Source organism: Mustela putorius, unplaced genomic scaffold, assembly GCF_011764305.1.
Source record: "Mustela putorius furo isolate JIRA1106 unplaced genomic scaffold, ASM1176430v1.1 tig00000281_pilon_pilon_pilon, whole genome shotgun sequence".
Lineage (NCBI taxonomy): Eukaryota > Metazoa > Chordata > Mammalia > Carnivora > Mustelidae > Mustela > Mustela putorius.
In genome coordinates this window covers 28,545,123-28,557,587 of record NW_025421343.1, presented here as the reverse complement: position 1 = coordinate 28,557,587, position 12,465 = coordinate 28,545,123, and the positions used below count along the sequence as shown (strand labels likewise).

At 54.9% G+C, this 12,465-nt stretch overlaps 1 protein-coding gene across 1 annotated transcript in view; it reads left to right on the top strand.

The window, feature by feature from the left end:
* Positions 1-12,465, top strand: part of GALNT14 (polypeptide N-acetylgalactosaminyltransferase 14) — a 209,396-nt gene that overhangs the window by 181,512 nt on the left and 15,419 nt on the right. Inside the window, exons 7-10 of the mRNA XM_004777897.3 lie at positions 207-294; positions 999-1,083; positions 3,731-3,834; positions 11,119-11,245. Coding sequence (XP_004777954.1) covers positions 207-294; positions 999-1,083; positions 3,731-3,834; positions 11,119-11,245 — 404 coding nt within the window. The remainder of the gene's footprint in view (positions 1-206; positions 295-998; positions 1,084-3,730; positions 3,835-11,118; positions 11,246-12,465) is intronic.

The window sequence follows — 12,465 nt, the reverse complement described above, 5'->3', positions numbered from 1 at the left end:
TAGCATTTTAGGCATTAGAACCAGGGCAGTCACAGTCTCCAGTGCTCTATTTTATAGATGAGAAAATTGAGATCCAAAGATAGAAGTGCTTGGTCAAGGCCATTAAACCAGCCTGGCATTATCAGGGCAGGGCCCTCCCATGCCCGCTGACACCTAGCCTGGCTCCTTGATGCCCCGGACTGAGCCCGGAGTCTGCTGTCTTCCAGGACTACACGCGGGTGGTCTGCCCTGTGATTGACATCATCAGCTTGGACAACTTCAACTACATCGAGTCTGCCACGGAGCTCAGAGGGGGTGAGTGGGACCAATGCCTTCTCCCCAGCAAGGAACCACTGCTCCCCCTGGTCAAATCTTTCTAGGGGAAGAATGGGGAAAGGTCTCTAGTTGTTTGTCTGGAACGTCCAGCCCTGTGTCCTATAATGTCAGCAGCCCAGTGGTAGCCTTACCACTGAGACAATGAATGCAATGGCCAGGGTCCCGTGCGGGACACATCCAGACCCCAGAGCTCTGGCTCCAACATGGGCTCATCCCGGGATGAGGAGGGAAGGTGAGGACATCCTGGCTTAGGTGGGGCCTGACCTGTTCCAGCACCGCAGTCTTGGGTACCACGCACTCTCTGAGACCCACCATGGTGGTTCTCAGGACCTAATGCTGGTCCCCAAGACTGATTTGAGATGACTCAGCCCCATAAAAACCTGCTTGTACCTTCCCAAGACTCCTGACCAAGGGCCACACCCATGACTGTCCATCCTGTCCCCCTTAGGTTCTGTTGAACCTGACTCTATCATCTGCCCTGTATCCCCTCACCGTGCCCAGCAGGGGAGGCTCAGAGAGGCAATAAGAAGTAGAAAGAAACTGTGAGAGGGACACCCAACTGCCTGCTTGCTGATGAGCCTGGGTGAGACCTGCTGTCTCCAGGCCCACCTTCCCTGGATGTGTTCACAAGCTTCTAGAAAAGGGATGTATTGTGCACATCAGCTGAGTGGGTGTTGTTCTAGGGTTTGACTGGAGCCTTCACTTCCAATGGGAGCAACTCTCCCCAGAGCAGAAGGCTCGGCGTCTGGACCCTGCTGAGCCCATAAGGTAAGTCAGGTCAGGGGTGGGTAGCGTCACCACTGGGTCCTTTTCTCTGCCACATCGTGGAGCAGGCATTTCACATTAGATGTTCAAAAGATTGAGAAGAGACCAAAAGAACCTTTGGCAGGCCAACCCTCCTTTACCCTTACTTTAGGAGTTTCTGTCTTCAAGGAGACTTCTCCTAAGGGGACAGAGGCCTGGTAAGACCCGTACTAAGGAGCTGCTCAGTGTGTTCCTCCCACACACATGCTACCATGTACTTAGGCTTCCCATTAAATGCTGGAGGGTCCCAGATGGTCCTGCTTGAGCCTCTGACAGAGGGAAAGATGGTCTGTTCAGGCCAGAGCAGGACTGCTAGGTCTTGGATATCAGAATTCAGCCGAAGAAGGTCAGTTCACTTACCCCCAACTCCTGCTGTTTAGTAACCCCCATGTCTGCTCAGCCCCATTGCAAGGACGGGATGTCGCATTGACTCTGGGTTCTTCAGCAGAGCCGTGGATGCTTTCTCCTGGTCTGCATTCTCCCTTCACACAGGAGGCTCCCAGCACATGGGTTTGGGGCCTCTCAGAGGACCGGGGTAGACTGGAGTATGATGTCCACCCCGTGCGGGAGCCTGGGTTCTCAGCTTTGAGGGCGTATGGTCTGTATGTTCCTACCAAAGATGGGCACACCTGCCCCAGAACCACGGATGTCCACACTGACCCTTGTGGGCCTTGGTTGGGGTGCTGGGCGTCCAAAGTGCTTGGAGAAGTATGCAAAAGGCCCCTTTCTCCAGCCAGTGGCTTAGGGTGCCCCAGATTCTTCGTGGGCATCTCTGTATCTCCAGAATGGCTGTATGGTAAACGTTGGATCACTTGCACTGAATCAGCTTAAGTCAGATGGGAAGCAAGGAGCTAGGAAGAGCCGAATGCTGACGCTTCTGACAAATGTGTATGGCTAGGAACACTTCGCCGGGGACCAATGTCTCACCCACCTGCTGGCCCCTTCCCCCTTCCCAGCCTTCATGAGCTGGAGCAGCGCCAAGAGGGGGATTGGAGCCAGACAGCATGCTGGCTAGTGGCTTCTACTTCTGAACCTCTATCATGTGGGGCAGCTTCTCAGTTACCCCCTATGGGCGGCCCCTGATGGGGCAGCCGGCCAAGTCAAGGACAAGGGCAGCTGTGCTGGTGCAGCTTACCTTCTCTGGCCCAGTGTGGGGGTGTCTCAGGGCAGCTTCTGTTCTTGTGGGAATATCTCTCTCATCAGAGAGCGAGTGTTTCCCAGGCTCAGTCCAGGGAATGCCCAGGGGTCGTGGCCCTGGGAGACCGGGTTTCTTGACCTGCTATCCATCAACTACCTGACATGGGAGAAAACTCCCTTCGCCCTCTGGCCCTGCTGGATGAGGAGCCAGGTCCCTGTGGGCTCACCTGCCTTTCCCTGCTGTTGATCCTTCTAGATACAAGTCCTGGTGCTCACTGGGTTATCTGGTTGGACTCTGCTGGGCTCACCTGCCTTCCTTGGCAGTACTTTGCTTTCTGAGTGGCTTCTCTGGCTTCCTTCTCAGTGGCCAGGGGCAGGGGAAGTGGGGCAGAACCCCAAGGAAGAAGACGAAGGGTGTACTAGTTTGTTGGGGCTATAGCAACATGTCACCCATGAAGCTGCTTATCAGCAGAAACATACTGTCCTGCAGGTCCAGAGGCTAGAACCACAGAGTCAAGGTGTCAGTGGGGTTATTTCCTTCTGAGCGCTATGCCGGCCTCTTTCCTTGGCTTGTTTTTTTTTTTTTTTTTTCTTTTTAAAGAATTATTTATTTTAGAGAGACTACAGGAGCGTGGGGGAAGGGCAGAGGGTGAAAGGGAAGAGAAGTGGATTCCCTGATGAGCGGCGAGCCTGATGCGGGACTAGATCCCTGGACCCTGAGATCATGACCTGAGCCAAAACCAAGAGTTGGATGTTTAACCCACTGAGCCACCCAGCCGCCCACTCCTTGACTTTCAGATGGCCATCTTCTCTGTGTCTCTTCCCATTATGTGCTCTCTGTGCATGTCTGTCTCTCCGGCTCCACATTTCCTTTGTGTAAGGACACTAGGCATGTGGGGTTGGGGGCCACCCGGATAACCTCATTTTAACTTGATTACTTCTATAGAGACTTTCTCCCCAAATAAGGGCACATTCCGAGGTACTGGGGGTTAGGACCCAAATATATTATTTTAGGGTGACATAACCCCTCACCGAGAGTTAAAGAAGGAAGAAAAGGGAGAGAGAGCCCAATCTCAAAACATGGGTATGCCTTAACGGGTGCTGCCTCAGTCCTCCTCCTCTGCCGGGGCTCCCAACAGTGGAGCCCCCAAAGAGAGCCACGCTGGGCAGAGCCTATGGGAGATTCCAGCAGAGGATCCCCGGTCCCTCGGCACAGCGGGCTTCTGAGCAAGTTCTGGCCCCCTACAGAAGGCATGCTGATGAGAAAATGAGCCTGTCTATGAGGTCAGGATTTTTAAAATCAAAAGGAAAAACCCTGGAGTCTGTTCTTGTTTTAGGTAACGCATTGACCCTCGTAAAGTGGGAAAGCGGTGGAGAGAGAAGCGTGTGGGATTCTGCCTGGTGGGGCAGATGACTGGGATGGCGGTCCCTCTCTGCTCTCCCATGACCTTCTCTTTCCCTTCCGAATGCACAGGACTCCCATCATAGCTGGAGGGCTCTTCGTGATGGACAAATCCTGGTTCGATTACCTGGGGAAGTACGACACGGACATGGACATCTGGGGTGGAGAGAATTTTGGTGAGTCACTGTTTCTGCATCCAGGGGCCAGCGGCATCTCTGTGTCCTGGGCCTACACGTACCTGGGATGAGGGCCTGAGGGGGGCAGTAGATCACTCCTTGGGGGCAAGGCCAGGTGGGGCACAAGAGGAGTGGTTGCTGGGAAGCTGGAGGTAACGGGGCATTTCTCCAGGGGGAAAGCCTCCCCGGGAAGACCATCCGGGGCAAGTTGACAACAAGCCAGCGGGGAGCAGGGAAAGGAAAGGAACATTGGTCATGCCAGGAGGGGGCTGGGAGTTTGACAGACCTAGCTCCACGGATTTTCACAAGAACCCCAAGAAGCAGCCCCATGTCATACTCTTTTTTTTTTTTTTTTAAGATTTTATTTATTTATTTGACAGAGAAAAAGATCACAGGTAGGCAGAGAGGCAGGCAGAGAGAGAGGAAGGGAAGCAGGCTCCCTGCTGAGCAGAGAGCCCGATGCTGGGCTTGATCCCAGGACCCTGAGATCATGACCTGAGCCAAAAGCAGAGGCTTAACCCACTGAGCTACCCAGGTGCCCCCCCCCATGTCATACTCTTAACACACGAGGCGGCTGTAGGGTAGATCAGTGTTATGAGCTCCTCTGGGGGGGGGGGGTCCCAGACTTCTCTCTCTCCTGGGGCTGCAGAATGAGCTCTATCCTACTGTGGTTTGGGAACCTGCGCCCCCTTCCACCCTCACCCCTTTCTCTTTCACTGAGATAATGGCCAGAAGCTCCCAGGCTTCCGTAGTGACTACCCCAGACCCTCTTCATTAACCCACTGCTGAGTGCTGTGCGCACGGGGCAGCCAACAGAGGTTTACCAAATGTTACAGGAATCGCCATCAATCCTCTTCACCCCCAGGCGCCTACCCCCAAATCCCCGAGTTCAGTGCTCCAAGCTCAAGCCTGCCTCGGGCAGGGATTCGGCTCTGTTTTGTTCCCAGACGTCTCCGGGGTTTCAAACAGCGCCCCCATGAAGGAGGTTTCTGTAAACTTGTTGAATGAAGCACCAGAGGAGGACAGCAAGAGGCGGGCGTGTCACCGGGCACTGTTCAGCACGGGTCCCCAGACGGTGGCACGGCCCCGAGAATGGATGATCCGTGGGGCCCGTCTGGCATCCAGCAGTAATCCCGTGCATCGTCCTCTGCCATTGTTTTCTCCTGTTCCTGCCTCTGGAGTATTTTATGGCTTTCTTCCTCAGTCACTAAGAGTTATTTTCCAGAAATTTATGGCTGCCAGCCTGACCCACAGCATCTGTTCTCCCAAACTGGGCAGTGTAGAGAAATCCATCAGACAAGTACCATTCAGGGCCCGGATTAGAAGCTCAGCAAACAAGCAGGAAAAAAAAAAAAAAAAAACACCCAAGCCGCCGAAACCAAACTGATTCTTCTGCCTGGCACCCAGTCTTGGAACATAACAGGGAAATCGGTTACAGGTTCAAGATCAGGACTGCCTGCACAGGCCCAGGAGAACCTGGGGCCCGATAGGGTCTTATCCTTCCCTCTCGTGATCTGTAGCGATGTGCTCTGGCCTTTCCTCCCGTCGTCAAGTGACTCCTTCCTGTAGCCCATTTGATAGACAGCAGTCCTCTCATTTCTGCTCCAGTGCCATTTATGACAATAGCGTTCACCGCTTCACAGTTTGGCACACTGAGTCATTGCGAATTTGTGTGTTGAATTATTAGAAAATGCTTCTAGCACATCTCGCTCTAGCCTGTGTCTGGCAGGGCTGACACAGCCTCCCTCAACCTTGCAGAGGGAGTGTGACCTTTCCTCCACGTGGCAGTCACTTTGGGATTCAGGCGGCACGTTATTTTTCATGATGGCCTGTTCTGGTCCAGCCTGCCCGTCCCTTCTTTTGATGGCGGTGTGGACGCACACCTGCGCCTGTCCAGGGGCAACTTCGGCTGTTGCCTCCCAGTCGTCTGACGCTCCCAAGTGCTGATCGGAATGGGGAACGAGGGAGGGGCTTCTGAGAAGCTGTGGAAGAAGCATTTTACAGTCCATCACAGAATTTTTTAAACCACAAAAAAGTATTGCAGATGGTTATCCCAGGAGACACTGTTTTTCTCCCATCACAACATTCCGTTATGTTATAGCCCGCTCCCAGCGCTTTAAAAGCCATTTTTGGACCTTTTTTTTTTTTTTTTTAAAGCATTTTATATGTCAGAAGATGCAGTGCTTTCCTGATAGTACTTAGATCCTGTGGGGCAGTCCAGCTCTGCCAGAGAGCATAGGTAGGCACCTGAGGGCATGACCATGGGGATTGGGAAGAGCCCATCAGGATGGAGTGACCATCGGGGGTTTGCTGGGACTGGGGAGCACTGGTTCACCTTCAGAGGAGAGTTGATACTGAGGGAAAGAGTTCTTCTCCAGGGGATGGCAGGGGGCCTTCTGCACCTCCTAGCTCACCACATCCTGAGAGCCCCGGTGTCACTCACATGCACTCCTCTCTCCATCCCCAGGACTGTTCTGTTCTCCTCAAAGCCAGCCTCCCACTGGGCCAGAGAGCGCAGTCTGAAATGCCATTCCCTCCCGCTTTCCAGACCAGGCAATCGCTGCAGCTGCAGCTTGTCCTGTTCCATAGGGAGTATGGGAAGTTAAGGACACCCCCTCGGCATTTGCGGTCTACGGCCCTGGGTGACCTCGGTGGGCCTATGGCTAGTCCTTGTTCAGCAGGAGGGCTGGATGCAACGTGATTGCCCCAGATGGCGTGAAGTACAGTGTTATGGACCAATCAGATGATCTCTGCTCAAGTCCCATGTGTTCATTGCAAAATAATAACAGAGCTTCCAGGCCCAGGAGTGCTGAGAACTTAAAAGTTCATTAAAAGGAAGGGTCTCTATTGGTGCATTTCTATGTGTGGACTTAGGGATAGCAGTAGCTTAGGGATACAGTAGCTGTAACAGTAGTACTGTTACAGAGTAACAGTAGGGATGACCTCAATGCCCACCGCGGCCCGCACCACGCCCCGTCCTGAGCTGGCCAGGGTTACAGTGGGTCCCTGCTGCTGTGGGTACAGTGTGTGTTCATACATGGGACATGTTGCTCTGTGCAAGCTGGAGTCATTGCATTCAGTGGAGCCTGTGTCTCAAGCTCCCTCCACCTTCGCTCAGAAACCAGACTAGGAAATGGAACTGGAACCTTGGTGGGTCTGGCCGAGCTATGATGTACAGATAGCTGTAGTTTGGCTTCCGGGGGGAAAGCATCCTCTTCCCCATCCAGCAGTCGTGGGCTTGGCGCATAGACAGCTAGGCTGGTGGAGGGCAGGGACAGGGGGCCCCGGCGCCCTGGTCAGACAGCCAGTGGGTTGATGAGGTCACAGGAGGAAAGGAGTGAGGGTGGAGGGTGGGGAGATTTGCCCTCAAGTAGGAGTCTGACGTCTAAAGAAAATAAGATAGCGGTGCCCCCCATGAGGGTAGAATAATTACCCGTCTCCCTGTCTGCAATTCAAAGTGGATTAGGGCCTGCCTGATGCTCATCACAGGGGAAGTTGTGGCGGCGCTGACTCAGCAAGAACCCCCTACAGAATCCCTCCATCGTCTTTTCGCCCCGTCCCCCTCACTTAAGAAAGTGATGACTCGGCAAGAGCCCCAGACGTGGAAAGCGGAGGGTCTGGACAACGCCCCACACCTCCCCGCATGAGCCCCCGCCGCCTGGCGCCTTTGGATTATGAGACTTTCCCCAGAGTCAGCACATCCCCGGGAGGACAGTCATCCTGACATCAGTGGTGTTGACGAGGGCAGGCAACTCCACTTCTGGGTGTTAAATATCCCTGTGAACCATCACGCTCATCTGCACACTCCAGACTGTCCGAGTCAGGCCCTGGGTCTCCGGTCACCACCTTTCTAATATGCAGGACCCTGGAGCCTAGAAGCTGTTCTGCCTCTCAGGGTGCAGGCACCTTGGCGAGGCATCAGCTGCACTGAGGGGGCGCGAAGACGGACATCTGTCAGGACTGGATGGAGGTGCTGGTGGTCGCTAGTTGTAGAGGAGCCTCTCTTGTTGGCCTCTGAAAGCCTCGAAGGCAGTGTCTTTGTACCCGGAGCGCCACTGGTCGCCGGAGGGCTGAGTTATGGAGCGGGAAGCGGTGCTTCAGCCCCCAGGCACTGGATGGCAGGGGTCAGGTTGGACTGCTGCTGATCATAACATAAGGACATCCACAACCATGAACATGATCATTAAGATGACTAACAAGCTACCACCTGAGGGAGGGAGACCAAACAGAGTATAGCCCCGTCTCACCAGGGTGGATGAAGAGATCCATTTTCCCCCCATGACTCAACGTTTGCAGAGTTGAGATACAGGGCAGTTTTCAGCTAAAGCACCAGACACAAGACAATGAGGAGGGCAGGTTTGACAGGTGAGGGAGTGGAGGCAGGCAGCAGTGGGCTGTGGACAGGCGGCCAGGGGCAGAAGGTGCATATTATCTGCTGGTGTCCAGCGCCCCTCAGTTGAGCGTCACACGGCCCGTGGAAGCCTGTGCTGGAGCTAGGACAGAGCTGGGGCTGGGGAGGTATGAAGGGGAGCCCCTCAGCTTCAAGTGAACCATGAGGTCAGCCGAGGAAACAGGGTCAGGGGGACCCTGCAAAGACAGAGCCTTGGAGGGTGGAGCCTTGGAGTGGAAGACTGCCAGCAGACTGGAAGGAAGGGGAGGGACCAGGGTCAGATAACTACTTGCCAAGGTGGGTCCTGTGTCTACGGTGGCAGAAGGCGGGACTCAGAGATGCGGAGGGAAGCGAGATGGCACGCAAGGGGAGCACAGAGAGAGAAACAGGTTGCTGGGGTAGGAGGGGGTGGGGGAGGGAACCGAAGCATCGTTTGGAGGGATTCGCTTTGTAAATGAGGAGGGACATATGTCTTATTTGAATACATGGAAAGGAAGAGACCATGGCCAAAACGTATGCGTATTTTGGGAAGAGGGCTGGCACCAAATTTGTAGGTTATATCTAGTAAACCAGATCTCCGTCTCTAGTTTTGAAAGATGAGATGGTTTTCCTTTTTTGGAATTGGAGCAGACCGTATTTTGAGATCCTGGGGAGGAAGGGATTGGAGCACAGCAGACTTTTGGAGCACACTGTTGAGGAAGACGTCCTGAGACTGAAGTCACACACGCACTGACAGTCCCACGGGCTGACCCCTGCAGCCAGCCCCGCAGTGCGCTCACGGCAAGGTGGAGTGGTGGGGGGGGGGGTGGCAGTCAGCTAAGCTCTCCCGTGCTCCGTGTCTCACCCCCACCCCCACGAATACCAGTCTGGGACATGTGAGCTCCACAGTGCCCCAGCCAAGCACCATATTGCTACGTATTGGGGGCTTGATAGAAAGTCAAAATCTGGAATGTTATGTCCACAAATTTCAAGTGGCGTTGGTGGCAGAAGAAGAAAGCTGGAAGCAGGCACAGGAGGCCAGTGCTAACAGGGTCTGTGTTTCGGAGACTGGCTTCAGGGACGTCTGATCGTAGCTGCGGCTCATCTTTCCGTCCTGCTTAAGTGTTCCCCATAGTCTCAAAATTGTGTTTCATTTGACGTGGATGGCCGCCCTGCAGCACGGACCCTCGGTGAGGTGAAGCAGGCTTCCCCACGGACACAGCCTGGGGGCTGCTGCAGAGTCGGGGGCTGCGGACCCCAAGGCCAAGCTCTTCCGGTCTCCCTCCCTCCGTGTTCTTGCCGTCATTTGGAAGCAATCCTGAAAGAGTTCTTTCTTTATTCTAGCACACACACATTGTCCCTACCGTGTCCCCGAACTTCCTGGGAATGAGCTGTAGCCCATTTGGGACAGCACCTGGGCACGCAGAGAGCCAGGTGTCAAGAAGGTGATGGCAATGGGTGTGGTGTCCGCAGAGCCTTGCCTGCAGCTTAGGTACACAGGGCAAAGTCTGGTTGAGGACAAGTAAGTGAGAGAGCCGGTGAGGATCACGATGAAGACATCGTGTCCAGACGCCTGCTTGGGGAGCTGGACAGGAAGGAGACACAGAGCAGGAAGTGGAAAGAGAGAGAGAGGACCCAGGTGAAGGAACCCAGGGAGGTGGTGCCCAAGAAGCTGGAGGGTGCCGTGCATGTATATGGTAAGAAGGCACTAGAATACTCACATCCTTTCCTACTCCTGGACCCCAGCCTGCTTCCATGTGCCCCTCCCCCACACCTGCAGGAGGAGTCACCCAGGGCATGGGTTGCCCCTGAGCCAGCCTGCCCTCCTATTTGAGCTTGACTGCAGAAGCACGAACCAGGCAGGAATTCCCAAGTGGGAAACAGACGTTGGCCACCAGCGGCGTACCCTGCGGGATGCACGCGGTGCAGTCAGTAAGGAGGTGCACTGTCTGCAGAGAAGTTAAAGCCCTCACAACACTGCCGAGCAGTCACTAATATTCCCCTCCACCACTCTGGTCTGCCACTGCTTCCTTCCGGGGCAGGGGCACTGCCTCAAGCCACTGAGGACCTTGGTCCCAGGGGAGAGAGGCACACCCCGGCCTAATCCCGGCTGCCTCTGGGGACTCCTCTCCTCCTGCAGCTTGCAGCAGCCAACCGGGAAGAAATGGGCATGTGTGCAACATCCCCGCCCTGGGGGGCGACCCCAGCAACAGCTCAGCGGCTTCCAGCATTTTCTAGGCTACTGCCAAGACGTCCCCCCACAGGCTATAATTCAGGCATCCTTACGGAGGGGCAGAATTGTGGTCCGGGTGTTGGGAGCTGCTTTCCTGGATGCCTCGTCCAGGAGCTTGCTGGGAATCCTGCCCATGGGTATTGCTGGCCGGTCAGAGTGTGAACCTCACCACCTCCATGACAGTCTCTTCTATCTGGGTCTGGACTGTTGCTAAAGTCTGCTATATTCTTAAATGGAAAATTCTTTCTCCTTGGTCCTGGTTCTTAGCCGCCAGGGTCATCTAAGCATGTCTAATCCATCTTCCATGTGTCCAGAAGCAGCAGTCTGGGTCACCCAAAGGCTGTAGCAGGGCCCTGCACCAGGCTGGTCCCCAAATACGGCCCTCGCCCCCCATGAATGTGCTCCTCCAAGCCAGTCCCTGTGTGTTTCCATATTCACGTGCATCACCCTTCCAGTTCTGAGTTATCATCAGCCCCGGTTGCTGAAAGGGAAACTCAGGTCACCCAGCCAGCAGAGCACACAGTCTGACTCTGGAGCCAGCTTTTGACCCCCAGTCCCAGGCTGGATGCGGCGGGAGGCCCTGACCCCTTCCTTGGGCCTGGTGCCCTTGATACTGCCATCCTGTGTCCCCTCCCCTCCGGAGAGCACAGAGCCGTGCTGAGGGGGCACGACTATCTTGCAGAAATCTCCTTCAGAGTGTGGATGTGTGGCGGCAGCCTCGAGATCGTCCCCTGCAGCCGAGTGGGCCATGTCTTCCGCAAGAAACACCCGTATGTTTTCCCAGATGGAAACGCCAACACGTATATAAAGTAAGTGCGAGTCCCAGGGGTTCTGTGGGGGCAGCAGAAAGCCTGGTGAAGGGTTGTGGCTGTCCCCAGTTGTCTGGTAGGTTGGTAGGTTGCCTGAGTGTTCTGGGCGCTCAGGAGCCACAGTCGTGCTCCTTGGGACTCTGCCTAAGCAAGGGAGTTCGGAAGCAAGGCCCACCCAGCAGCAGGAGGAGGCGGTCTGAAGCTCTTCTCCACCACGGACGTCCCCGCGGCTTGCCGAGGCCTGCGAGTCACTGGGCAGCACTGTCCTGTCGGGCTTTGGATGTTTGGGGTTGTTTGGGTTTGGGGGAGAAGATTCCATTTTTGTTTCCAAGTTCCAGAAGATCTATAGCTTCCTCTTTCAGCCTGGGTCCCCAAGGGAAAGGTTACTGGAAGGATTTGAGAACGGGAGAGCACAAGCAGCTACTGCTCACATGCTTGGCCCTGGCTTCTTCCCTAGGGTGTCTGCACCTCCTGCTAGGGGACGAGATGAAGATCCCGGGGTCTCAGTACGTCCGTGGTGTCCACTTGCTCATTCCTGCTCTGTCCCTTCATACGGCTTCTGTGATTCCTTCTCCTTCGGGCTTTGCCTCTGTTTTGGGAACATTTCACGTATGTCCCTCTTTCCTCCAGCTTCTCACCTTTTCCCTTTTTCCCCTTTGTCGCTCATCATCTGACGGCTTCACTTACCCATTTACCCTTCTTTTCCCTTTTTTCTTTTCTGTCTTGTCCATTTGGGGGAGGGGGGAGCTCAGCATTTCTTCATTTGGGGCGTCATTTTCCTCATCTGTGTTCTTCTGTCCTCGGTTTTCACACGTATGGGCGGGTGTGGGTTACATCCTGACACGAGCATCCTGGGGCCGGCATGGCGCTGACCAAGGGGGAAAGTTAACAACACCTTTTGCAGAAACCTCTGGGCGAGGGTGGCGCGGTGAGAAATCCGGCGGGCACTGAAGACAGGGCTGCCTTGGGCCTTGGGTTTCCAGGAGGAAAACGTGAGCAGGCGACACTTGGTATAGAAGAGCGATGGGGACAGTCCTGGGCTCCAGAACATTCTCTGTCTTTGAGTCTGGGCCCTAGCCAGTGGGTCAAGCGGCATACAATTTGCTGATGGTGAGGCCCCAGGCAAGGAGCCAGCAAAGCGCTGGGAACTGCCCTGCACCAAGAGCAGGCTGCCAGTGTGACTGTCATTTTGGGTCCACTGGCTGGGACAGATTTGCCAT